This window comes from Phocoena phocoena, chromosome 15 (genome assembly GCF_963924675.1).
Source record: "Phocoena phocoena chromosome 15, mPhoPho1.1, whole genome shotgun sequence".
NCBI lineage: Eukaryota > Metazoa > Chordata > Mammalia > Artiodactyla > Phocoenidae > Phocoena > Phocoena phocoena.
Window position 1 is genome coordinate 58,989,444 of NC_089233.1, and position 26,529 is coordinate 59,015,972.

Below are 26,529 nucleotides of genomic sequence, written 5' to 3' on the forward strand. Positions count from 1 at the left end.
CTTGCTCTTTTTTTGTTAAATTTATTGTTAAGTATTTTATTATTTTTGATGCTATTGTAAATGGATTTGTTTTCTTAATTTTATTTTCAGATTATACATTGCTAGTGTCCTGAAATACAATTAATTTTTAAAAATTGATCTTGTGTTCTACAATTTTTCTGAACTCATTTATTGGCTCTAATAACTTTTAGTGGATTCCTTAGGATTTTATATATACAAGATCATATCATGTGCAAATAGAGATAGTTTTACCTCTTCCTTGCAAATCTGGAAATTCTTCTATTTCTTTACTTTCCCTCCCACCTTCCCCTCCTACCTTCCTTCCTTTTCTTTCTTTTACTTTATTTTTTCTTCTTTCTTTTTATTTTTTAAAAAATTATGGTAAAATATACATAATATAAAATTTACCATGTTAGCCATTTTTAAGTGTGCACTTCAGTGGCATTAGGTACATTCCTATTGTTGTGCTATCTTCACCATCATCCATTTCCAGAACTTTTTTCATCTTGCAAAACTGAAACTCCGTGTTCGTTACAAAATAACTTCCCATCCCTCTTCTCCCAGCCACTGGCATCCACCATTCTACTTCTTGTCTTTAAGAATTTCACTACTCTATATACCTCATACAAGTGAAATTGTATGGCATTTGTCCATGTGGGACTGGCTTATTTCATTAGCATCATGCCTTCAAGGCTTCATCCATTTGTAGCATGTGTTAGAATTTCCTTCCTTTTTAAGGTTGAATAATATTCCGTTGTATGTATATACCGCGTTTTGTTTATCCATTCATCTCTTGATGGACACTTGGGTGGCTTCCATGTTTTTTTAGCTATTGTGAATAATGCTGCTATGAACATGGGTATAATATCTCTTCAAGTCCCTGTTTTCAGTTATTTTGGATATATATTCAGAAGTGGAATTGCTGGATTATCTGATAATTATATTTTTAATATTATGAAGAACTTCAATACTGTTTTCCACAGTGGCTGCACCATATAAAAATCCCAGCAACAGTGCATGTGTTCTAATTTCTCCACATCCTTATCAACACTTGTGCTTTTCTTACTTTCTTCTTCCATCTCCTCCTCCATCCCTTTATTCCTTTCTTTTTCCCTTCCTTCCTGACTTCTTTCCTTCTGTGATAGTAGCCACCCTAATGGTTATGAGGTGGTATCTCATTGTGGTTTTCATTTTCATTTCCATAATGATCAGTGATGTGAGCATATTTTCATGTGCTTATTGGCCATTTGTATACCCTCTTTGGAGAAATGTCTATTCAATCCTTTGCCCATTTTTTTTTTTTTTTTTTTTTTTGCTGTCGAGTGTTTAGAGTTGTCTATATATTCTGGATATTAACCTCTTTTCAGATACATGATTTGAAAATATTTCCTCCTATTCTACAGGTTTCCTCTGTTGATAATGTCACAAAAGTTTGATGAGGTCCAATTTGTCTTTCCTTTTTTACCTTTGCCTTTGGTATCATATCCAAGAAATCACTGCCAAATTCAATGTCATGAAGCTTTTCTCCTATGTTTCCTGTTAAGAGTTTTATAGTTTTAGGTCTTACATTTAGGTCTTTGATCCACTTTGAGTTAATTTTTGTGTATGGTGTAAGGTAAGGGTCCAAATTCATTCTTTTACATGTTGATATCCAGTTTTCCCAACACTGTTGAAAAGATCTCTATTTTTTTCTTGACTAATTTCCTTGGCTAATACTTCCATCACAATGTTGAACAAAATGGCAGTGGTGTACAACATTGTATTTTCCTCATCTTAGGGGGAAAGCATTCAATCTTTTACCATTAGATATGATGTTAACCTGTAGAAGACTTTTATCAGGCTAAGTTCACTTCTATCCTTAATTTGTTAAGAACTTTTTATCATGAAGGTGTGTTGGATTTTGTTAAATATTTTTCTGCATCTATTGAGATGATCACATGGTTTTTGTCCGGTTTTTCTATTGATATGGTATATTACATTAATTAGTTTTCAATGTTAAATCCATCTTGCATTCCTGTAATAAACCCTTGGTCATGGCATATAATCCTTTTTATGTGTTGTTGGATTCACTTTGCTAGTATTTTTGTTGACAATTTTTGCTTCTATGTTCATAAGGGATATTGATCTCTAGTTTTCTTTTCTTGTGATGTCATTATCTGGTTTTGCTATCAGGATAATACTAACCTCATAGAAAGAATTGGGAAATGTTCCCTCCTAGTTTTTTGGGAGGAGTTTGTGAAGAATTGGTATTAATTCTTCTTTTAATGTTTGGTAGAATTCACCAGTGACATCATATGGGCCTGGTCTTTTCTTTGTAGGAAGTTTTAAATTACTACTCCAATCTCTTTACTTATTATAAATCTATTCAGATTTTCTAATTCTTCCTGAGGCAGTTTTGGTAATTCTTAGAGGAATTTGTCCATTTTATCTAAAGTTATCTAATATGTTGGTAAATAGTTGTTCATTCTGTCTCCTAATGAACTGTTTTATTCACAACTCTTCTGACACAAAATGTGTGGGAGTTTTCCACACCAACCAACTCTCCAACTCTCTGGTCACCACCTGGCTGTCCTGCATTTGAATTCAACCCAGACTCTAACTACCTGGAGTTAGTGTCAGATTCCACAGATTTAAAGGCTCAGTCCAAGACTGCCTGCAATTTAGACACCAGTCACAAGTATTGGGTGCCCAAGTTACCTACACTTCTGTTTGACTTGGTTACAAATTGGGGGTTACCATGACTGTGACGGCCCCAGGTTCAGTAATTTGCTAGAGCAGTTCACAGAACAGAAAAACAGTTTAGTTACTATTACCAATTTATATTAAAGGATATAACTTAGGAATAGGCAAATAGAAGAGATAAACAGAAGAAACATAGGGCAAGGTAGAAGGAGGGGGGAGGTAGCATGGAGCTTCCATGTCCTTTTTGGGAGGATAACCCTCTTAGTTCCTGGATGTGTTCACCAACCTGGTAGCTCTCTGCACCCTGTGTTTAGGGGGTTTTATGACAGTTTAATTATATAGGCATGATTGATTAAATTATTGGCCATTGGCATTTAACTCAATCTCCTGTCCCTTTCCCATCCCCAGAGGTTCAAGTGAAGTGTAAAGTTCTAATCTTCTAAGCATGGTTTTGGCCTTTTTGCAACCAGCCCCATCCTGAGCTACCTGGGGACCCCCAGCCACCTGTCATCTCATTTCCATACAAAAGACACTCTTATCACTCCAGAGATTTCAAGGGTTTTTAGGAGCCATGTCCAGGAACTGGGGACAAAAACCAATTAGTTATTTTTTTTACCACACCCCTTATAATTTTTTTGTAAGTTTGGTAGTGATGTCCTCTCTGACCTTAGTAATATGAGTCTTCTCTCTGTCTAGCTAAAGATTTGTCAGTTTTGTTGATCTTTAAAAAATCAACTTTTGGTTTTATTGATTTTCTTCATTGTTTTTTATTTATTTCTCCTCTAATCTTTCTTATTTCCTCTTTCTGCTTTCTTTGGGTTTTATTTGTTCTACTTTTTCTAGTTTCTTAAGGTGGAAGGTTAGGTTATTTACTTGAGATCGCTCTTCTTTAATACAGGTATTTACAGCTATAAAGTTCCCTCTAGGTACTGCTTTATCTCACCTCATAAATTTTGGCATGTTGTGTTTTCATTTACTTTCATCTCAAAATATTTTCTAATTTCACTTGTGATTTCTTCTTTGACCCACTGATTATTTAGGTGTATGTATTGCTTCATTTCCACATATTTGTGCATTCCCCAAATTCCTTTATGATTTTGATTTCTAATCTTATTCCATTGTGATCAGAGAATATACTTTGTATGATTTCAATCCTTTAAAACTTCTAAGGTTTGTTTTATGGATGAGCATATGGTCAATTCTAGATTATGTTCTATTTGGACTTGCCAGGAATGTGTATTCTGCTGCTACTGGGTGGGCCTTCTATAGATATCTGTTAGTGATCACCTGATTTTAATGACAAATGTTCACTTCCTCCCAATCTGTTCCTAAAATCCTTCTCTGCTTTATTTTCCCCCAGAATACTTATCACCATCTGAGATACTATTTATTTTACTTTTTCTTAACTTCTAACTGCCCCACTAGAATGTCAGCCCCTTTAAGGCAAGGGTCATGCATGTTTTGTTCTCTGGGTACCTGGCACACAGCAGATGTTCAATAAATATATATCAATACAGAGAAATGTGAAAATGTGCCTCATGTATCTCATAACATAAGCCAGTCTTACAATCAATAAAGCAAGGCCTTCCGACATATGGATCAATGTCCTTAGGCATTCAAAGCCCATTATGTGCTATCAGCCTGCATTCATTCATTCATACAAATCCATATTGAGCATCACTATGTGGTAGATGCTGAAACAGGAGCTGGAGATACAGCAGAAGACAAAATAGTCAGGTTTCCAGCCATACCAGAGCTCACAGTCTAGTTGGTGGGGAAAGAATAAAGATTCAAACAAATATCAGATTGTGATATGTACTTAGAAGGAAGCCAGTAGGGTCCTGAGACCCCTGGTCAGGCAGACTTGGGGTGAAGTCAGCAGGACCTTCCCAGGCAGAGAAAGCATCCTGTGCAAAGTCCTTTAGGTATAAAGGAGTCTCCAATGACCCTTTCACACTTGCTCTTGCCTGAACAAGCTGTGCCTTCCCCCATGCTGTTCCCTTGGCCATTTTGTACTTTGGCAGGCGGACAGCAACACGCTCTGCTGGGACTGTCTGCTTTCCTGTTCATCTTGTCCACTCTCCTACCTGACACTTGGGGGACCCACTAAATGCAAGAAGGAAGGGCACAGCAGAAAAGTGTAGAAAGAGACAGACAGCAGAGTAACAGAGAGGGAGAGAGAGGGTGGAAGGGGAGTTCCCTGGGGTCTGGTCACTGGGTCTCTGTGGATCAGCCTCTGAGCTCCAGCCCCACAGCCACTGGATGTGCTGGCTGGCCAGGCCCTGATCAACAGGTGCATGGTCTTCCCCGCTCACAGGCTGTAGTGGGCAGAATAGTGCCCACTATTGGTATGTCCAAGTCCTAACCCCTGGTACCTGTGAATATAACCTTATTTGGAAATAGGGCCTTTGCAGATTAATTAAGTCTCCTGGGATAGGATCACCCTGGATTTACGGTGGGACCTAAAGTCTATGATTGATGTCATTGTAAGAGAAAGGAAATGGAGATTTGAGACACATAGGAGGAAAGAAGGCCATGTGGAGGCAGAAATTGGAGTGATGCAGCCAGAAGCCAAAGAATGCAGGGACCATCATCAGCTGGAAGAATCAAGGAAAGATTCTCCCCTAGAGCCTTTGGAGGGAGTGTGGCCCTGCTAAACCTTGATTTTGAACTTCTGGCCTCTAGAACTATGAGAGAATAACTTTCTGATGGTTTAAGCTGCTACATTTGTGGTAATTTGTTATGGAAGCCCTAAGAAGCTAACAGGCAGGGCCAGAGGCAGATGGTTGAACTGCCAACCTGGCTCCCCTGCAAACCCCTGGCACCAGCCTCTGACTAAGATCTTGCCTCTGTGTTTAGTGCCTCTGCCTGAAGGTTAGCGGGGGAAGCTGCCTTCCTCCACTCTACTCTGAAGCCTGTTGCAGAAAGCCCACCTGAATCTGAGGACGGTCAGTGCGTTTTTTGTACACAGTTTCCTTTGCTTGGAAGGCTGGTTCCTCTTTGCTCAGCATCCAGGCTGACTCAGTGGTAGGGGCAAAGCGCATTGTCCCCAAGGACTCTGAATCTACTCTATCATGTATCCTCCTTCAGTGGATGGAGCAAGCAGACAGGCCCTGGCATTTCATCCACAGAATGGGATGCCCATGGCTTGGATGAACAGCACTGCTTACAGTGAATCTGGAATCAAGATGCATAGGGTCCTCTCCTGGAATGCCTTCCCAACCCTTCATCTCCTGGCTAAATCTACTCCCTTCAGGATCCCTTCCCATGGATGTTCTTCTTGCCCTCTCCTCCCTGGCTGGTTAGCAACCTGTCCTCTGGGCTTCCTCAGCCTTCTGGCCTCCCCAACACAGTACAGCTGATCACCCTGTACCATCCTGATGCTGTCCGCTCACCAGATGGTGAATCCTCTGGGCACTTCTCTTTCTCCCCTGCCTCTAAATCATGCCTGACACTTAGGGATGCTTTATTTCTTGAGCACATAAAAGAACCTGGCGTGGTACATGGCACATTGTGGGCACTCATGGAAGAGAGGAGCAGTCTAGCAGAGTGGAGAGGCAGAGGCTCTGAGATTACACAGAGGCTCTGGTTAGCATTCCAGCTCTTCTAGGTTTTGGAAACTTGGGGAAGTTACTTAACCTTCCTATGCTTCAACTTGCTTATGTAAGACGGGGTTTTTATGAATATTAAATGAAATAATGTGCAGACATTGCTTATCACCATGCTTAACAATATTTAGATGCTATTATTATTATTAACCTAGATGTAAAATCACTTGCCCCACAGTGGGCAATCAACAGTAGATAATATTATAATTAGATAGCGCAGCCAAGCGTAAAGGAATAGCATGGGCTCCGGAGCCAGACTCGCTACTCACTGGCTGTGTCCCTTCACTGAGTCTACTTCCCTCTGTGCACCTCTGCTTTTTCCTCTAACAAATAAATGTTATACCAGCATCTACCTTACAAGCTTGTGGGAACTGCTTTGTAAGCATTTGTTAAATAATAGAATTAAATAACATGTGAACATGGCCAGCCCACAGTGGGACTCAGCAGTGGTGACTACTGTTATTGGCATCTTGTAACAGGATGTTGATTTCTCATGTGGCCATGGCTAAAGCTTAGGATAAGAGACCCCAAACACCCCGTATTCTAAGTTTTAGAAACTCCCAGCAGATGGGACCAGGCATCAACCTGAAAGACTTATGAGAGAAGTAGTAGTTTGGAAGAGACCTTACCACCTACCATCCCTCACTGCCCACCCTGAGACAGTGAAGAAGAGAAGGTCATCAACATCAAGGGCCATGTTCCTAGAGAAGGAACTGGGGGAGTGTGTGTGTGTGTGTGTGTGTGTGTGTGTTGTGGGGTGTTTAAAAGAATCAATGTTAAAGTTTAGGGGTGCCTGCAGGAAGGAGCTGGCCGGTAAAGACTGGCAGAGTGCCTACAGGAAGGGGAAGCTGGCATTTCATCCTTGTGGGAGGTCTGCTTATTGAGCCATGTGTTCCCTGAGCACAGAGGACAGAACTGAAGGGAGATGGCAGGTGGGTAACAGCCCATCAAGAACTCTCCCCACCAGCTTTGGAGGTGGTCACAGCATCTAGATGAGTGTGGGGGCCACAGCCTTGCAAACCCCTCCAGAATCTGGGGACAAAAACTTCCATGCATGAGAGGGAAAGTGTGTGACTGCCAGTGGGGTGGGGGGGGGGCTCCACTGCAAGAGAGGGCAATGTCTCAAGAAATCAGCAGTGCCTGGGGACAGCACAGGAGTGAGTCCCAAGGCAGCAGGCTGTAACGGAGCCACCACCTGTCCTCCCTGAGCTACGGAGTAACTAGGGCAGCAGCACCTGCCTGCCTTAGGGCACTGAATCCTCGCTCCCTGAAGTCAAAGGCATTTCCACTCTTCTGTCCTCCTCCTTCTTGGCCTAACACACCAGAAGACTTAGACCGGTGTTCTCAACATTGGCTGCACGTTGGAATTGCCTGGGGAGCTTTTATAAGTCCTGATGGCTGGGCCACACCCTCTAGAGACTGCAATTCACTTAGGGTGCAGTCAGGGCTGCTGTGGTAGATTAAAATGGCCATAATACTTTCTTTGCAACTCTTCCTATTAAGATGTAGAGTGTACTTCCTGCCCCTTCAATCTGGGGTGGTGTTTGTTGCTTGACCAACAGAATGTGGCAAAGATGACATAGTAAGTTCTGAGTGAAGCCTTGAGAGACCTTGCAGCTTTCATTCTGACCTGCTGAGCACATTGCTGCCATGTGGGCAAGCCGGGGCTAGCTACTGGAGCATGAGAGGCTCCAGTAGCCAGCCCAGCAGTCCCATCTGAGGCCCCAGATAAATTTGAGATCCCAGCAGACACCACGTGCGAACCATTGCAGCTGAGCACAGCCCACATGGCTGACCCACAGAATCCTGAGCAAGAAGTAATTGTTGTTCAATCTGTGCCCCAGGTGACACCAGTGCATTGCAAACCACCACCCTAGAGGGTAAACTGCAGGGGCTGGAGGAAGCCAGAGCTGGTGCCCCTCGATTACAGCAAACTTCTGGGGTCACCACTCCAGTTCGTGCTCAGAGGAGGGGAGGAGACTAGCTCTGATTCAAGTTTGAACTTGAAGTCTTGATTACCCAAATAACATTCCTTTAACAAGCAGGAGCAGCTGAAAGTGTGTGATCAGATCACAGCACTGCTAAGGGACCTGTTATTTAGGGGGAGGGGAAAAGGGTGACTTTTTATAGCTAGAGGCAGTGACCAGAAAAAATACATGTTTTGTTTTTGTACCCCCAACAAGTACAGGCTCTTCAGTAAACCGGTGACCATTAATTAGTGATCATGGCTTAGGCCTTGGCAGATGATAAGCAGGAGCTGCTATATTATTATTATTTTGCATGGGGCCTATTGCTGTGTATCCTAGGTGTTCAATAAATAATACCTGCTACTAACATCACTATTATTAGTAATTATAGTTATCACATGTGAGCATACCTGATACAGTACCTGGAACATATATGTTAAAGGAAATGTAGCTATTGATATTGTTAGATGTGGGAAATATACTTGCAAACAGAGGAAGCTGTTAATATAAGCTAAAAGCACTTGGCTCAATCTCAGAGACAGTACTGAAGGAGGCTATCACCACCATATCACATGGGAAACGGCCTGGCCCCGGGGCGGCCCGCGTTGTCCCTATGCAGCAGCCGGGTCACTGGGGAGGCTGATGGAGGCCGCTAGACGCCCTTAACTTCCAGATACTTGTAGAGGCTGGTGATGTCCACGCAGGAGTCGCTGCCCACTGCCTTGGTCCTGAGGCACCTCCCGATCTTCTCAGTACTTAGTGTCTGAGGACACATGCTCCTGGCTTCATCCTCATTCCAGAGCCAGGTGATGTAGTCCACGTTGACCTCCACAAACACAGAAGGACTGTCGTGGGCCAAGTGCGCATCGCCCTCGCGGATGGCGGTGACCGAGGCCGGGCCGCACCGGAACACACCTGTGCAGGAGGGGTGGGCGTGAGCAGCTCCAGGGGAGCAAAAGTGGGGGTCTAGGACCTGCCCCCCTAAGCCTGTACCCCTAAGCCTGTACTTTCACTCTCCTCCCTGGGGGTGGCATCCAGAACCTGCCAACCATTGTAAGCGGGGCCCAGGTCCTGCCGGACAAACCAGCTCTCATTCCAGACATGGAAATTCCTGCCACAGAGAGAGGATGGGGCAGGGTGGCCTCCGGTGAGCAGAGAGGAGCCCTCAGAGAGGGAAAGTTCCTGTGCCAGCTAGGCCCTGGGCCCTGCTCTGTGGCTGAATTTTTTGAACCGTTCATGAACTGTAATGATAGAGCACCTAGCATTCATATACGTACAGGCAGACCTTTTTAAATTGCACTTCACTTATTGCACCTTATAGATATTGCGTTTTTTACAAATTGAGAGTTTATGGCAACCCTTCCTTAAGTAAGTCTATCTGCCCTGTTTTCCCAATAGCACTTGCTCACTTCATGTCTCTCTGTGTCACATTTTGGTAACTCTTGCAATATTTCAAACGTTTTCATTATTATTGTATTTGTTATAGTGATCTGTGATGAGTGATCTTTGATGTTACTAATACAACATGCTGAAGGCTCAAACGATAGTTAGCATTTAGCAATGAAGTTTTTAAAAATTAAGGTATGTAGATTGTTTTTTAGACATAATGCTATAGCACGCTTAATAGACTATAGTATAATGTAAACATAACTTTTATATGCTCTTTTGTTTTTTTTTATTTTTTTTTAATGTTTTTTTTTAATTTTTTTTTTAAACATCTTTATTGGGGTATAATTGCTTTACAATGGTGTGTTAGTTTCTGCTTTACAACAAAGTGAATCAGCTATACATATACATATGTTCCCATATGTCTTCCCTCTTGCGTCTCCCTCCCTCCCACTCTCCCCATCCCACCCTTCCAGGCTGTCACAAAGCACCGAGCTAATATCCCTGTGCCTTGCGGCTGCTTCCCCCCAGCTATCTACCTTACTACGTTTGTTAGTGTGTATATGTCCATGACTCTCTCTCGCCCTGTCAAAACTCACCCTTCCCCCTCCCCATATCCTTAAGTCCGTTCTCCAGTAGGTCTGCGTCTTTATTCCTATCTTACCCCTAGGTTCTTCATGACATTTTTTTCCCTTAAATTCCATATATATGTGTTAGCATACGGTATTTGTCTTTTTCTTTCTGACTTACTTCACTCTGTATGACAGATTCTAGGTCTATCCATCTCATTACAAATAGCTCAATTTCATTTCTTTTTTTTTTAAACATCTTTATTGGGGTATAATTGCTTTACAATGGTGTGTTAGTTTCTGCTTTACAACAAAGTGAATCAGCTATACATATACATATGTTCCCATATGTCTTCCCTCTTGCGTCTCCCTCCCTCCCACTCTCCCCATCCCACCCTTCCAGGCTGTCACAAAGCACCGAGCTAATATCCCTGTGCCTTGCGGCTGCTTCCCCCCAGCTATCTACCTTACTACGTTTGTTAGTGTGTATATGTCCATGACTCTCTCTCGCCCTGTCAAAACTCACCCTTCCCCCTCCCCATATCCTTAAGTCCGTTCTCCAGTAGGTCTGCGTCTTTATTCCTATCTTACCCCTAGGTTTTTCATGACATTTTTTTCCCTTAAATTCCATATATATGTGTTAGCATACGGTATTTGTCTTTTTCTTTCTGACTTACTTCACTCTGTATGACAGATTCTAGGTCTATCCATCTCATTACAAATAGCTCAATTTCATTTCTTTTTAAGGCTGAGTAATATTCCATTGTGTATATGTGCCACATCTTCTTTATCCATTCATCCGATGATGGGCGCTTAGGTTGTTTCCATGTCCAGGCTATTGTAAATAGAGCTGCAATGAACATTTTGGTACATGACTCTCTTTGAATTTTGGTTTTCTCAGGGTATATGCCAAGTAGTGGGATTGCTGGGTCATATGGTAATTCTATTTGTAGTTTTTTAAGGAACCTCCATACTGTTCTCCACAGTGGCTGAACCAATTCACATTCCCACCAGCAGTGCAAGAGTGTCCCCTTTTCTCCACACCCTCTCCAGCATTTATTGTTTCTAGATTTTTTGATGATGGCCATTCTGACTGGTGTGAGATTATATCTCATTGTAGTTTTGATTTGCATTTCTCTAATGATTAATGATGTTGAGCATTCTTTCATGTGTTTGTTGGCATTCTGTATATCTTCTTTGGAGAAATGTCTATTTAGGTCTTCTGCCCAGTTTTGGATGGGGTTGTTTGTTTTTTTGTTATTGAGCTGCATGAGCTGCTTGTAAATTTTGGAGATTAATCCTTTGTCAGTTGCTTCATTTGCAAATGTTTTCTCCCATTCTGAGGGTTGTCTTTTGGTCTTGGTTATGGTTTCCTTTGCTGTGCAAAAGCTTTGAAGTTTCATTAGGTCCCATTTGTTTATTTTTGTTTTTATTTCCATTACTCTAGGAGGTGGGTCAGAAAGGATCTTGCTGTGATTTATGTCATAGAGTGTTCTTCCTATGTTTTCTTCTAAGAGTTTGATAGTTTCTGGCCTTACATTTAGGTCTTTAATCCATTTTGAGCTTATTTTTGTGTATGGTGTTAGGGAGTGATCTAATCTCATACTTTTACATGTACCTGTCCACTTTTCCCAGCACCATTTATTGAAGAGGCTGTCCTTTCTCCACTGTACATTCCTGCCTCCTTTATCAAATATAAGGTGTCCATATGTGCGTGGGTTTATCTCTGGGCTTTCTATCCTGTTCCACTGATCTATCTTTCTGTTTTTGTGCCAGTACCATACTGTCTTGATTACTGTTGCTTTGTAATATAGTCTGAAGTCAGGGAGCCTTATTCCTCCAGCTCCTTTTTTCGTTCTAAAGATTGCTTTGGCTATTCGGGGTCTTTTGTGTTTCCATACAAATTGCGAAATTTTTTGTTCTAGTTCTGTGAAAAATGCCAGTGGTAGTTTGATAGGGATTGCATTGAATCTGTAGATTGCTTTGGGTAGTAGAGTCATTTTCACAATGTTGATTCTTCCCATCCAAGAACATGGTATATCTCTCCATCTATTTGTATCATCTTTAATTTCTTTCATCAGTGTCTTATAATTTTCTGCATACAGGTCTTTCGTCTCCTTAGGTAGGTTTATTCCTAGATATTTTATTCTTTTTGTTGCAATGGTAAATGGGAGTGTTTTCTTGATTTCACTTTCAGATTTTTCATCATTAGTATATAGGAATGCCAGAGATTTCTGTGCATTAATTTTGTATCCTGCTACTTTACCAAATTCATTGATTAGCTCTAGTAGTTTTCTGGTAGCATCTTTAGGATTCTCTATGTATAGTATCATGTCATCTGCAAACAGTGACAGCTTTACTTCTTCTTTTCCGATTTGGATTCCTTTTATTTCCTTTTCTTCTCTGATTGCTGTGGCTAAAACTTCCAAAACTATGTTGAATAAGAGTGGTGAGAGTGGGCAACCTTGTCTTGTTCCTGATCTTAGTGGAAATGCTTTCAGTTTTTCACCATTGAGGATGATGTTTGCTGTGGGCTTGTCATATATGGCTTTTATTATGTTTAGGAAAGTTCCCTCTATGCCTACTTTCTGGAGGGTTTTTATCATAAATAGGTGTTGAATTTTGTCAAAAGCTTTCTCTGCATCTATTGAGATGATCATATGGTTTTTCTCCTTCAATTTGTTAATATGGTTTATCACATTGATAGATTTGCGTATATTGAAGAATCCTTGCATTCCTGGAATAAACCCCACTTGATCATCGTGTATGATCCTTTTAATGTGCTGTTGGATTCTGTTTGCTAGTATTTTGTTGAGGATTTTTGCATCTATGTTCATCAGTTACATTGGCCTGTAGTTTTCTTTCTTTGTGACATCCTTGTCTGGTTTTGGTATCAAGGTGATGGTGGCTTCGTAGAAGGAATTTGGGAGTGTTCCTCCCTCTGCTATATTTTGGAAGAGTTTGAGAAGGATAGGTGTTAGCTCTTCTCTAAACGTTTGATAGAATTCACCTGTGAAGCCATCTGGTCCTGGGCTTTTGTTTGTTGGAAGGTTTTTAATCACAGTTTCAATTTCAGTGCTAGTGATTGGTCTGTTCATATTTTCTATTTCTTCCTGATTCAGTCTTGGCAGGTTGTGCATTTCTAAGAATTTGTCCATTTCTTCCAGATTGTCCATTTTATTGGCATAGAGTTGCTTGTAGTAATCTCTCATGATTTTTTTTATTTCTGCAGTGTCAGTTGTTACTTCTCCTTTTTCATTTCTAATTCTATTGATTTGAGTCTTCTCCCTTTTTTTCTTGATGAGTCTGGCTAGTGGTTTATCTATTTTGTTTATCTTCTCAAAGAACCAGCTTTTAGTTTTATTGATCTTTGCTATTGTTTCCTTCATTTCTTTTTCATTTATTTCTGATCTGATTTTTATGATTTCTTTCCTTCTGCTAGCTTTGGGGTTTTTTTGTTCTTCTTTCTCTAATTGCTTGAGGTGCAAGGTTAGGTTGTTTATTCGAGATGTTTCTTGCTTCTTAAGGTGGGCTTGTATTGCTATAAACTTCCCCCTTAGAACTGCTTTTGCTGCATCCCATAGGTTTTGGGTCGTTGTGTCTCCATTGTCATCTGTTTCTAGGTATTTTTTTATTTCCTCTTTGATTTCTTCAGTGATCACTTCATTATTAAGTAGTGTATTGTTTAGCCTCCATGTGTTTGTATTTTTTACAGATCTTTTCCTGTAATTGATATCTAGTCTCATGGCGTTGTGGTCGGAAAAGATACTTGATACAATTTCAGTTTTCTTAAATTTACCAAGGCTTGATTTGTGACCCAAGATATGATCTATCCTGGAGAATGTTCCATGAGCACTTGAGAAAAATGTGTATTCTGTTGTTTTTGGATGGAGTGTCCTATAAATATCAATTAAGTCCATCTTGTTTAATGTATCATTTAAAGCTTGTGTTTCCTTATTTATTTTCATTTTGGATGATCTGTCCATGGGTGAAAGTGGGGTGTTGAAGTCCCCTACTATGAATGTGTTACTGTTGATCTCCCCTTTTATGGTTGTTAGTATTTGCCTTATGTATTGAGGTGCTCCTATGTTGGGTGCATAAATATTTACAATTGTTATATCTTCTTCTTGGATCGATCCCTTGATCATTATGTAGTGTCCTTCTTTGTCCCTTTTAATAGTCCTTATTTTAAAGTCTATTTTGTCTGATATGAGAATTGCTACTCCAGCTTTCTTTTGGTTTCCATTTGCATGGAATATCTTTTTCCATCCCCTTACTTTCAGTCTGTGTGTGTCTCTAGTTCTGAAGTGGGTCTCTTGTAGACAGCATATATAAGGGTCTTGTTTTTGTATCCATTCAGCCAATCTGTGTCTTTTGGTGGGAGCATTTAGTCCATTTACATTTAAGGTAATTATCGATATGTATGTTCCTATTTCCATTTTATATATTGTTTTGGGTTCGCTACTATAGGTCATTTCCTTCTCTTGTGTTTCGTGTCTAGAGAAGTTCCTTTAGCATTTGTTGTAAAGCTGGTTTGGTGGTGCTGAACTCTCTCAGCTTTTGCTTGTCTGTAAAGGTTTTAATTTCTCCATCAAATGTGAATGAGATCCTTGCTGGATAGAGTAGTCTTGGTTTCAGGCTATTCTCCTTCATCACTTTCAGTATGTCCTGCCACTCCCTTCTGGCTTGTAGGGTTTCTGCTGAGAGATCAGCTGTTAACCTTATGGGGATTCCCTTGTGTGTTATTTGTTGTTTTTCCCTTGCTGCTTTTAATATGCTTTCTTTGTATTTAATTTTTGACAGTTTGATTAATATGTGGCTTGGCGTGTTTCTCCTTGTATTTATCCTGTATGGGACCCTCTGTGCTTCCTGGACTTGATTAACTATTTCCTTTCCCATATTAGGGAAATTTTCAACTATAATCTCTTCAAATATTTTCTCAGTCCCTTTCTTTCTTTCTTCTTCTTCTGGAACCCCTATAATTCGAATGTTGGTGCGTTTCATGTTGTCCCAGAGGTCTCTGAGACTGTCCTCAGTTCTTTTCATTCTTTTTTCTTTATTCTGCTCTGCAGTAGTTATTTCCACTACTTTATCTTCCAGGTCACTTATCCGTTCTTCTGCCTCAGTTATTCTGCTATTGATCCTATCTAGAGTGATTTTAATTTCATTTATTGTATTGTTCATCATTGCTTGTTTCATCTTTAGTTCTTGTAGGTCCTTGTTAACTGTTTCTTGCATTTTGTCCATTCTACTTCCAAGATTTCGGATCATCCTTACTATCATTATTCTGAATTCTTTTTCAGGTAGATTGCCTATTTCCTCTTCATTTGTTAGGTCTGGTGGGTTTTTATCTTGCTCCTTCATCTGCTGTGTGTTTTTCTGTCTTCTCATTTTGCTTATCTTACTGTGTTTGGGGTCTCCTTTTTGCAGGCTGCAGGTTCGTAGTTCCCGTTGTTTTTGATGTCTGTCTCCAGTGGCTAAGGTTGTTTCAGTGGGTTATGTAGGCTTCCTGGTGGAGGGGACTAGTGCCTGTGTTGTGCTGGATGAGGCTGGATCTTGTCTCTCTAGTGGGCAGGTTCACGTCTGGTGGTGTGTTTTGGGGTGTCTGTGGCCTTATTATGATTTTAGGCAGCCTCTCTGCTAATGGGTGGGGTTGTGTTCCTGTTTTGTTAGTTGTTTGGCATAGGTTGTCCAGCACTGTGGCTTGCTGGTCGTTGAGTGAAGCTGGGTGCTGGTGTTAAGATGGAGGTCTCTGGGATATTTCCACCGTTTAATATTATGTGGAGCTGGGAGGTCTCTTGTTGACCAGTGTCCTGAAGTTGGCTCTCCTACCTCAGAGGCAGAGCCCTGACTCCTGGCTGGAGCACCAAGAGCCTTTCATCCACACAGCTCAGAATAAAAGGGAGAAAAAGTAGGGAGAATTAGTAGAAGTATGAGTAAAGAAAGAGGGAAAGGAGGAAAGGAAGGAAGGAAGAAAGAAGCAAAGAAGGAAAGAAAGGAGGGAGGGAGGGAGGGAGGGAGGGAGGAAGGAAGGAAGGAGGGAAAGAAGGAAAAAAAGACAGAAAGAAAGATGATACAGTAAAAATAAAATAAAGTATAATATAGTTATTGAATTAAAAAATATTTAGAAAAAAAAAAGGGACGGATAGAACCTTAGGACAAATGTTGGAAGCAAAGCTATACAGAGAAAATCTTACACAGAAGCATACACATACACCTTCACAAAAAGAGGTAAAGGGGGAAAAATCATAAATCCTGCTCCCTGAGACCACCTCCTCAATTTGGGGTGATTCGTTGTCTAAAGGAGGGAGGGAAGGAAGGAAAGAAAGAAAGAACGAAGGTAAAGTATAATAAAGTTATTACAATTAAACTTAATTATTAAGAAAAAAATTAAAAAAAAAAAAACTCATGGACGGATAGAGCCCTAGGACAAATGGTGGAAGCTAGAGTATACAGACTAGATGTCACACAGAAGCATACACGTACACATTCACAAAAAGAGGAAAAGGGAAAAAAATCATAGATCTCACTCCTAAATTCCACCTCTTCAATTTGGGATCATTCCTTGTCTATTCAGGTATTCCACAGATGCAGGGTATATCAAGTTGATTGTGGAGCTTTAATCCGCTGCTTCTGTGGCTGTTGGGGGAGATTTCCCTTTCTCTTCTTTGTTCTCACAGCTCACAGGAGCTCAGCTTTGGATTTGGCCCTGCCTCTGCGTGTAGGTCGCTGGAGGGCGTCTGTTTTTTCGCTCAGACAGGACGGGGTTAAAGGAGCCGCTGATTCGGGGCCTCCGGCTCACTCAGGCCGGGGGTTGGGGGATGGGGGAAGGAGGGGCACTGCGTGCGGGGCCGGCCTGCGGCGGCAGAGGCAGCGTGACGTTGCGGCAGAGGCCGGCGTGACGTTGCACCAGCCTGAGGCCCGCCGTGCGCTGTCCCGGGGAAGTTGTCCCTGGATCCCGGGAACCTGGCAGTGGCGGGCTGCACAGACTCCGCGGAAGAGGGGTGTGGAGAGTGACCTGTGCTCGCACACAGGCCCCTTGGTGGCGGCAGCAGCAGCCTTAGCGTCTCCCGCCCGTCTCTGGGGTTCGCGCTTTTAGCCGCGGCTCGCGCCCGTCTCTGGAGTTCCTTTAAGCAGCGCTCTTAAACCCCTCTCCTCGCGCACCAGGAAACAAAGAGGGAAGAAAAAGTCTCTTGCCTCTTCGGCCGGTGCAGGCTTTTCCCCGAACTCCCTCCCGGCTAGTCGTGGTGCACTAACCCCTTCAGGCTATGTTCAAGCCGCCAACCCCAGTCCCCTCCCTGAGCTCCGTCCAAGACCAAAACCCGAGCCTCAGCTCGCAGCCCCGCCCGCCCCGGTGGGTGAGCAGCAAGCCTCTCGGGTTGGTGAGTGCTGGTCGGCACCGATCGTCTGTGCAGGAATCTCCCCGCTTTGCCCTCAGCACCCGTCGCTGTGCACTACTCCGCGGTCCCGAAACTCCCCCCTCTGCCTCCCGCAGTCTCCGCCCGCGGAGGGGCTTCCTAGTGTGTGGAAACTTTTCCTCCTTCACAGCTCCCTCCCACTGGTGCAGGTGCCGTCCTTATTCTTTTGTCTCTGTTTTTTCTTTTGCCCTACCCAGTTACGTGGGGAGTTTCTTGCCTTTTGGGAGGTCTGAGGTCTTCTGCCAGCCTTCAGTAGGAGTTCTGTAGGAGTTGTTCCACGTGTGGATGTATTTCTGGTGTATCCGTGGGGAGGAAGGCGATCTCCGCGTCTTACTCTTCCGCCATCTTCAAGGTCCCCCCAAGGATAATCTATGCTCTTTTGGATTAAAAAATTCATGTGACTCCTTTACTGTGAAAATTGCTTTATTGAAGTGGTCTGGAACTGAACTGGCACTATCTCCGAGGCCTGCCTGTATGTATAAATATACGTATGTATATCTATATCTATATATCTATATCTATATATCTAGAACCTGTTGTTCAAGGTCCAGAAATACAACAGCAAATAAGACGGAAGATCCTTGTTCTTGTGCAGCTTACATTCTAACAAAGGAGACAGATAGGGAGACAGGCAAAAGTAAGTAAGCAGATAAATAAAACAATAAAGTAACAATAAATAAACAAATAAATAAAACAATAAAGTAATAATAAATGCTGTGAAGAAAGAGAGGAGCTTGAGTTAGGGAATAACTGCTGGAGACCTACTCTAGGTAAATGACATCTAAGATGAGACTTAAAGTGGAAAGAATTAGCCATAGGAAGAGTGAAGGGAACAGTGTTTCAGACAGAAGGAACAGCATGTGCAAAGGCTCTTGAGACAAGAAAAAAGTGTGTTCAAGGAACAGAAAGTATATCTCTGGGCTACGGCAAGCACGGGGGTAGGTAGGTTTCATATTATGCAGAGTTCTGTAGGCCTTCGTTTAGGCTTTAAGTCTCTTATGTTAAAGATGAGAATATGAGATTAGGAAAAGTGACATCATTTGCACAAGGTCACACAGTAAGGAAGCAGCAGAGAGAAATGCTTCTTGGGCTGGGTTGGTGTCTTTACTCTGGCCTCCAAACTCTTCTTTGGGAAAATATTGTGAAAAGCATTTGGGGGTGAAAGGGAGAACATGGATAACCTGTATGGTGACAGAGATCCCCAAAACAAAAAGAAGGGTCTGTCTGTTCTGCATAAAGAAAGAATGCAATTTTTTTTGGAGCTCCTGTATCCACAAGGCTTCCATGAATAACCTTATCCGAATGTCTGCTTATACATGTGTAAGTTGCCAAGAAAAGTCGACTTTCTAAAGAGCAGGGGAATAGTGAAGAGCACATAGTACAGAAGGAAACACAGCCAGCCTCAGCAGCCCTCTTCTTAAAAATGTCCTTCAGCCACGCCCAGGGGAATGTGCCCAGGACTCCTTCCTCCCAAGCTGGTGTCCAGCCTCAGACCATCTCTCTGCCTCTCTTCTCCCCTTTCCTTCTCCTCTTTTTGGTTTTCCAAAAGCCTTGTTTGTAAAGGCAAATATTTGGTCCAGCCATGTGAGGTGGTTAGATAAACAATGGTTTTGCTGTACAACTGAAAGGCAGGACAGGTTTGTAACTTCTCGTCCACTCACTAGCTGTGGAGCCTTAGACAAGTTACTTAACCTCCCTGTGCCTTGGTTTCCTCATCTGCAAAATAGAGATAACAATACTAGCTTGCTTACAAGGTTGTTTGGAGGAATGAATTAGTACACAGGTACACCTTGGAGATATTGTGGATTAGGTTCCAGACCACTACATGTGGATAAAATGTGGATACAGCAATAAAGCAAGTCACACAAACTTTTTTGGTTTCCCAGTGCATATAAAAGTTATGCTTACAGTATACTGTAATCTATTAAGTGTGCAATAGCATTACGTCTAATAAAACAATGTACATACTTTAATGAAGCTGTTGGAAAAATGATGCCAATAGACCACAAACCTTCAATTTGTAAAAAAATGCAATGTCTGGGGCTTCCCTGGTGGCACAGTGGTTGAGAGTCTGCCTGCCGATGCAGGGGACGCGGGTTTGTGCCCCGGTCTGGGAGGATCTCACATGCCGTGGAGCGGCTGGGCCCGTGAGCCATGGCCGCTGAGCCTGTGCGCCTGGAGCCTGTGCTCCGCAACGGGAGAGGCCACAGCAGTGAGAGGCCCGTGTACCGCAAAAAAAAAAAAGAAAGAAAAAAATGCAATGTCTGTGAAGCACAATAAAAAGAAGAGTAATAAAATGAGGTCAGCCTGCATATGCAGCACAACTGGGTCTGGCGTAGACGAGGTGCTCACTGGGCACGGTGTTGCTACTTTTTAAACACTATAAAAAATAAGGGGACTTCCCTGGTGATGCATTGATTAAGAATCCACCTGCCACTGCAGGGGACACAGGTTCGAGCCCTGGTGGAGGAAGATCCCATACGCCGCGGAGCAGCTAAGCCCGCGAGCCACAACTACTGAAGCCCGCGCGTCTACAGCCCGTGCTCTGCAAAAAGAGAAGCCACCTCAATGAGAAGCCCGCGCACCGCAACGGAGTAGCCCCTGCTCGCCGCAACTAGAGAAAGCCCGCGCGCAGCAACGAAGACCCAATGCAGCCAAAAATAAAATATTAATTAATTAATTAATTAAGAATAAAAAGAGAGGAAACCTTGTATGTACCAATATGGAACTGTTTCATGTAGAGCAAAATGAACAGTTTACATTATGCTGCTGATATTAAGTGAGGGGAAGTGGGGGTGTGTGGGGATTGTGCATATGTGTGCCCCTGTAGCTGCAGGGCTTCTCTCTGGTGTTGTGTCCAGAAGGAGGAGGGGGAGGCTGGCAATGGAGAGAGGGAGACTTACACTGTAGCCCCTTCTGTACCTTTTGAATGTTAAAGCACATGAATGTATCTCCTACTTTAAAAAATCAAATCAAAATGAACTTTGTAAAGCTTTGTGCAAAGAGTTTTGCTTGAGCTGAGAAAGGAGCTTGTTTCCCGCCTGAGACACAGCTCAGTGCACAGGCAGCTGACAGACAGCAGGAGTGGGATACAGAGGTGACTCTGCAGGGGCGGGACTTGGCCCCACCTGCAAGTCACAGGTGTCTAGGGGAGGGCTCATAGCCCTGCAGAGCGGAGAGCCAGGGGTCCAAGGCTGTCAAATCCTGACCCCACCTCTTGGCTTCTGAGTCATGTGTCCAAAGACCCCTGTATCTCAGAAGAGGAGTCACCCTGCCAGGGACCACCCCCTCTGCTGGGCACCTGTCACCACTTCCAGAACTGGCTCAGACTCAGTGGAGCTGAGCTCCATCTGGGAGGGCCTCAGGGCGCCCCTGGGAGCCAGCGGCTGAGGAGCCACCACATGCTGTCCTCCATCAAGTCCTCCAGTGTCCACCCGAAGGAGTCCATGTACTTGTCCACACTCAGGTTCCTGCCTGACACAACCCATGTCAAAATCCCCAAGCACCCAAGGAGTGAAGAGCAGGATGCTTGCAAGACTCCAGGACAGGCCGGGACCCCAGACTCAGGGAGGAGTGGTGTGGCCTCCCCTAGCAGACCGCCTGCCTCAGGTCTGGCCACAGCCCCCTCCCTATCTTTGCCAGGGCCGACTCTCGTCTCCACTCTGAGAAACACCTCCATCTCCTGTACATTCTCTCAGGGGACTTCTAGAGTCACCACCACCACCCCCATTTGAATAGATGGGCTCTGAGGCTGGCAGGACCTTGGAAGCCATATAATAACCCTATAATAGCCATAATAGCCTGTAGGGACTGAGGACCCAGGACCACAAGACTCACTCAAGGGCACTCAGTGGGCTTGAGAGGTGGGACTCCTGTAAAATAAAAGATCAAAAGTCACATAAATGAGGGATCTGGTTTCTCTCTTCATTACCCAGACTTCTATTTCCCCATCACTAATAAAGAAAGATTTTTTTTGTTGGGGGAGGAATGCCTATGCAAATATATGGAAACAAATGCAAACTGAGCTGACTAGGGGTTGGGGAACTTCTTTCCCAGGGTACCTGTACACATGACTCCAGCAAAGACCCAGCACTGGCCGTATCTGACTGGCTTGAACCTGCCCTTGAACGACTTGTGCAGAATGGCCACGCTGCCACGCCAGTGCAGTGGGCTGGTGCCGCCACCATACTTGCCCTGCCGCTGGCCTTGTACCACGCCCTGGTCGTTGTTGCTGTTCACCTGGGCAGAGGAGGCCAAAAGTCCACCACCAGGCAGGGCTTCCCTCTTCAGGAACATTGCCATCGTAAAATCGTCTCCAACTTTGGGCCACCCATTTATTTGGGGCCACCCCTTGTTTTTAAATTGTCTGAAAATTGGGGCCATCTGCTGTTTTAAAATACCTACTTTTTGGTACCATTAATCATTTTCAGTTACTTTCCATTGGGATGCTCTATTGCTGAAAATTGTATTCAGTTTTAGAGCGTTTCCTGTTTTAAGTAATCTGTTTTTTGGGACTGTTGGTGGTAATGTTAGTTATAGAGATGCTTAACATTCATTAAATGTTTACCGTGTGCCAGACACTATTCTAAGGGCTTAGCACACATTATATTAATCTATATTAGTCTATGATGTAGGTTCTATTATTTCCTTTTTTTTTCAGATGAGGAAACTGAGATTCATAGAGGTTAGGGCACTTGCTCAAATCGCACAGCAAGTTAGCAAAAGGGGTTCAGGAGTTCAGGACTTTGACTTGGGAGCCTGTACCGCTATCCTACAGGGTTGTACCACTCTACTGTTCGGGACTGGTCACTGCTTTTGATTCTCTGTGCTCCAACATGTCTCTGAAGTCTTGAGGATTTGAGAGTATCAAATATGAGGAAAAACAGCTTTGCCCATTTTTGGAATCACAGTTACCCACCCACTGATCTTAACACCTACTTGCTATAGAGAGAGCTAGTAGGCCCTCTGGCTACCTTCCGAGGAGGAAGCACTGGCATGTAATAGATTAAAGATGGCAATCCTCTCACAGCGAGGAGGTTCTGTGTACCCTCTCCCTGAATCTGGGTTGGCTTGTGACTGCTTTGATTAATGACCATGGTGGAAGTGATGTTGTGCCTGTTTCCAGGCCCAGGCTTTATGAGACTGGCAGCTTCCACTTAATTTTAGAATAATCGCTTGGGGAGAAGCCAGCTGCCTTATCTGATTACCCTGAGACTGCCATGCTTTGAGGAAGCCCAACCTAGCCATGTGGAAAGGCTGCATGGAGACACAGAGCGATGACTGGCCAGACCCAGCTCTTCCAACCATCCCAGCCCAGGGGCCAGACATGAGAGTGAGCAAGCCACCTGGGCACTCCAGTTCCAGCAGACACAGCATGGAAGAGAACCAAGGAAACATTGACTGTTGGAGCAAATGCCCTAGATATATGGTCCCGTCAAACCATTCCAGACATCTGCAGCCATTCAGACACACCCAGCTGAAGCAGCTTGGAACAGAGGTGTTCTGTCCTCACGTTGCCCTGACCAAGTCCCTGATTTGCAAAGTTGTCAACATAGTAAATGGCTGTTTTATACCATTGAGTTTTGGGGTGATTTGTTATGCAGCAATAGAGAATTAAAACAAGAGGTGATGGGGAAAATCTTAGGGTGTGACCCTGGAGTTGGCCCGGGGACCCACGAGGGAGTGTGCATGCAGGGATAGCTGGGCTCCTTACCATGGCGCTGATGGCTCCAGTGACGTAGATGGGGTTGTAGCGGTGGGACACTTTGGTGGTGGCTGGGTCATCTTGGTGACTAGGGCTTCGGTCCAGGATGCAGAAGCAGATGTTCAGGATGTCCTCCTCAAACTGCCCCCAGAGAGGCTGTTCTTAGAGGCCAGAGCCACACCTACACTTCAGACCCTCTCACAACCCTTCCCTAGTCAGTCACTGTTTTGTGCAGGGAGTTTGCCTACCCCACTGCCCACCCGTCTACCCCCTCCAGGGACACAACAGAGCACACCCAAGTCTCAAAAACCCTCTTTCAAAGAGTCACTGGGAACCAGAAGCTCAGCCTTAATCACCTCCCTCCCCTGTTCAGTAGGCCCATGGCTCCCCACGAACCACAGTAAAGTTCATGATAAACTGGGACTCTGGAGCCACATTGATCCCACTGGTTTACATAATGTTTCCAAATGACTTAGTTGACAACATTTAAAAACTGGGGGATTTTCACATACAAATTAAGATTTCTGGTCTTTGAAAATTGGGAAGGTCTGGGAACCCTGGGCTCACTTTCCTATGTGGCAATAAGAAGTGGATGCTGGGCTTCCCTGGTGGTGCAGTGATTGACAGTCCGCCTGCCGATGCAGGGGACACGGGTTCATGCCCTGGTCCGGGAAGATCCCACATGCCGTGGAGTGGCTGGGCCTGTGAGCCATGGCCACTGAGCCTGCTCATCCGGAGCCTGTGCTCCGCAGCGGGAGAGGCCACAGAAGTGAGAGGTCCACATACAACACACACACACACACAAAACAAACAAAAAAAAACGAAGTGGATGCTGAGATGGGGTTACCCTTAGATGGACCTTGAACTCTCTGGTATATCATCCCTGCCCAGCCCCTGAGCCCCAGATGCTTTCAACCCCCAGCTCCTCAGTCTGACAGTCAAGTCTCTCGACTTGCCTGGAGCCCGGGGAGACAGAGCTCCTCTACAGAACCTCCACTACTCTCTGGCTCCCCTCCTCCACTGCTCTGTCTGCTCTTCCCTCTGCCTGTCCAGATCCTGCCCGACTTTGGGGGCTCCACCCCAATATCATGAAGCCTTCTGCAATCCCTGAAGTGGAGTTTCCCTTCATGACCTTCTGAACTCCCTCTGCTCCCATCTCTACCTTTCCAACTGCCTCCACCCCCTCCCACAACATCTCACCTTGTATTGTAGCTACTTATCTAAGTCAGGGGCTCTCAAAATGTGGTTCCAGGCCAGCGACGGCAGCAGCACCTGGTAACTTGCTAGAAATAGAGACTCTCAGGCCCCACCTCAGACCTAGTGAATCAGCAACTTGGGGAGTTGGGGCCCAGCCACCTGTGTGTTTTAACGAGCCCTCGGTGGCCTTCTGGTGCACACTCAAGATTGAGAGCCCCTGATCTAAGCTATTTATTTGTACCCAATGTAGCACCCCTTCCCAAGGACCCAGCACAACTAGTAGTAGAGACTGGAGAAGTGGACTTGGTCTAAGAGTCAGCCCAGCTTGTCCCTCCTGGGAAGAAGAGGGCAGACAGAATGGCTCCTGCACTGACTTTTCTCATCTCCCCAGCCCCGCTTCTGTCTCTTATGACTCTCAGTCCCCCTTCTGGCCTGGGTCCCTGGAGACCTTCCTGAAGTTCCAGCCTTGGGCTCGGATGTGCTTCTCCACTCCTCAGAAGATGATCCCGCTGTCATTGAGCATGTATGTACTCCTGTCTCTCTTCCTCTGTGGCCAGAAACACATCATCCTCTGAAAGGCAGTGGTCGGGTCTGGCGTGGGCACGGAGTCTGGCCTCACTGGCCTGGGGAAAGGGCTACACCAGGGCTCAGCTGCAGGATGGCGCCTAGAGGCTTCTGGGGCAGGAGAGGTCAAGAGGGGTTTGCTGGCTCCCAGGCTGCCTCCCGGCCAAGCCCTACTCCACCTGGCTGGTCTTTCCCTAGGCAGGGACCACCCCCAACCCAGCCCCAGATGGAGGGAATTTAGAAGTCCTGATGCTTTCGAGTGACCTGATTTAATGACAATGGAAGGTTCATACTGATCCAGGCTACTGCTTACTGACTTACCCCTTAATAAGAATACTGACCCCAGTACTCCTTAAGATGTGCCTTGCATATTACAAACTTTAGTTCTATGGTTTCTCACCATAACACTAAGAGGTAGGCACTGTTATTCCCATATTACAGGTGAGGAAACTGAGACTCAGAGGGAAGCAACTTAGCAAAGCTGGGACTAAACCAAGGCTGCCTGGTAGCTGAAACCTGGCTCTTACCCAATCCTAGGCCTCTCCTTCCATTAGCCCCCTCCTTTCCCACTGGCCTCCATACACCAGAACCCACTAATACCTGCCCCTCTGTCACGGCAGGTTTGGAACATCTGCTACCAGCTTCCTCTGTCCCATGCCTGTCTCCTCCTGGGCCCACTCTTGCCAAGCTCTTGGCATTCATCTCCCTGTCCCTAACTTGCCTCCCAGGACTTCCTGAAGGACGGCTTCCAGGAAAACCTCAGCCTTGGACTCAGGAGCTCCTATCTGGGCACCATGGGTTGAAAAGCAGAACAAACTCGCCCAGCTTCCGGTTACTGTGTTTGCAGCGAGAGGAAACTTTGGTGCTCAGCTGGTAGCAGCCAATGACAGCATCTGGAGGGTTGGTGAGGCTGATGGCCATGGTGTTCTCCATATGAGCCTCCTTCACTGCCATCCAGGCATTGCTCTCCTCCAGCTCCGATGTCTAGAACACAGCTTTGGTGCAGAGGGCCTCAGAAGCCTGGGGTCCTGGCAGAGAGGAGAGGGAATCAGGAGACCCAGCCACCCACAGGAAGCTCATCTCTGGAGAAAGGGAAAAGCTACAGACCTGGAAGACCAACATTCAGGCCCTGAGCTGCTGGGACACTGCTGTGGGGAAGGGCCTAACCAAGATGCAAGAGGGCCAGCTGTAGAGAGGGGTCCACTTTAGCTGTCCTGACTTCCACCCACTTCCTGGATCAAGGAGGAAGTGAAAGCACTCTTTGAAACCAAAGTGTGTCTTCTGTCTGATCAGCAAAGGAAAGCATGGACTCCAAAAATGCCTGATGAACTTCTATACCCTTCCAGAGCTCTGTATTTCTTGGTGTGCCTAGGATTCCAGAGTTGTCATCTCATCTGTCCCACTGCCTGCTGGCAGCACCTTCCAACCATCCCC

At 44.5% G+C, this 26,529-nt stretch overlaps 1 protein-coding gene across 1 annotated transcript in view; it reads right to left on the minus strand.

Annotated features, from left to right (window-relative positions):
• The window catches only part of TGM6 (transglutaminase 6), a 46,159-nt gene extending 19,984 nt beyond the window's left edge, over positions 1-26,175 (minus strand). Inside the window, 8 exon segments of the mRNA XM_065893269.1 lie at positions 8,932-9,172; positions 9,265-9,368; positions 21,029-21,167; positions 21,692-21,869; positions 23,344-23,475; positions 24,980-25,051; positions 25,053-25,100; positions 25,867-26,175. Of these exon segments, the coding sequence (XP_065749341.1) occupies positions 8,932-9,172; positions 9,265-9,368; positions 21,029-21,167; positions 21,692-21,869; positions 23,344-23,475; positions 24,980-25,051; positions 25,053-25,100; positions 25,867-26,175 (1,223 nt within the window).
• Positions 26,176-26,529: the final 354 nt, after the last annotated feature.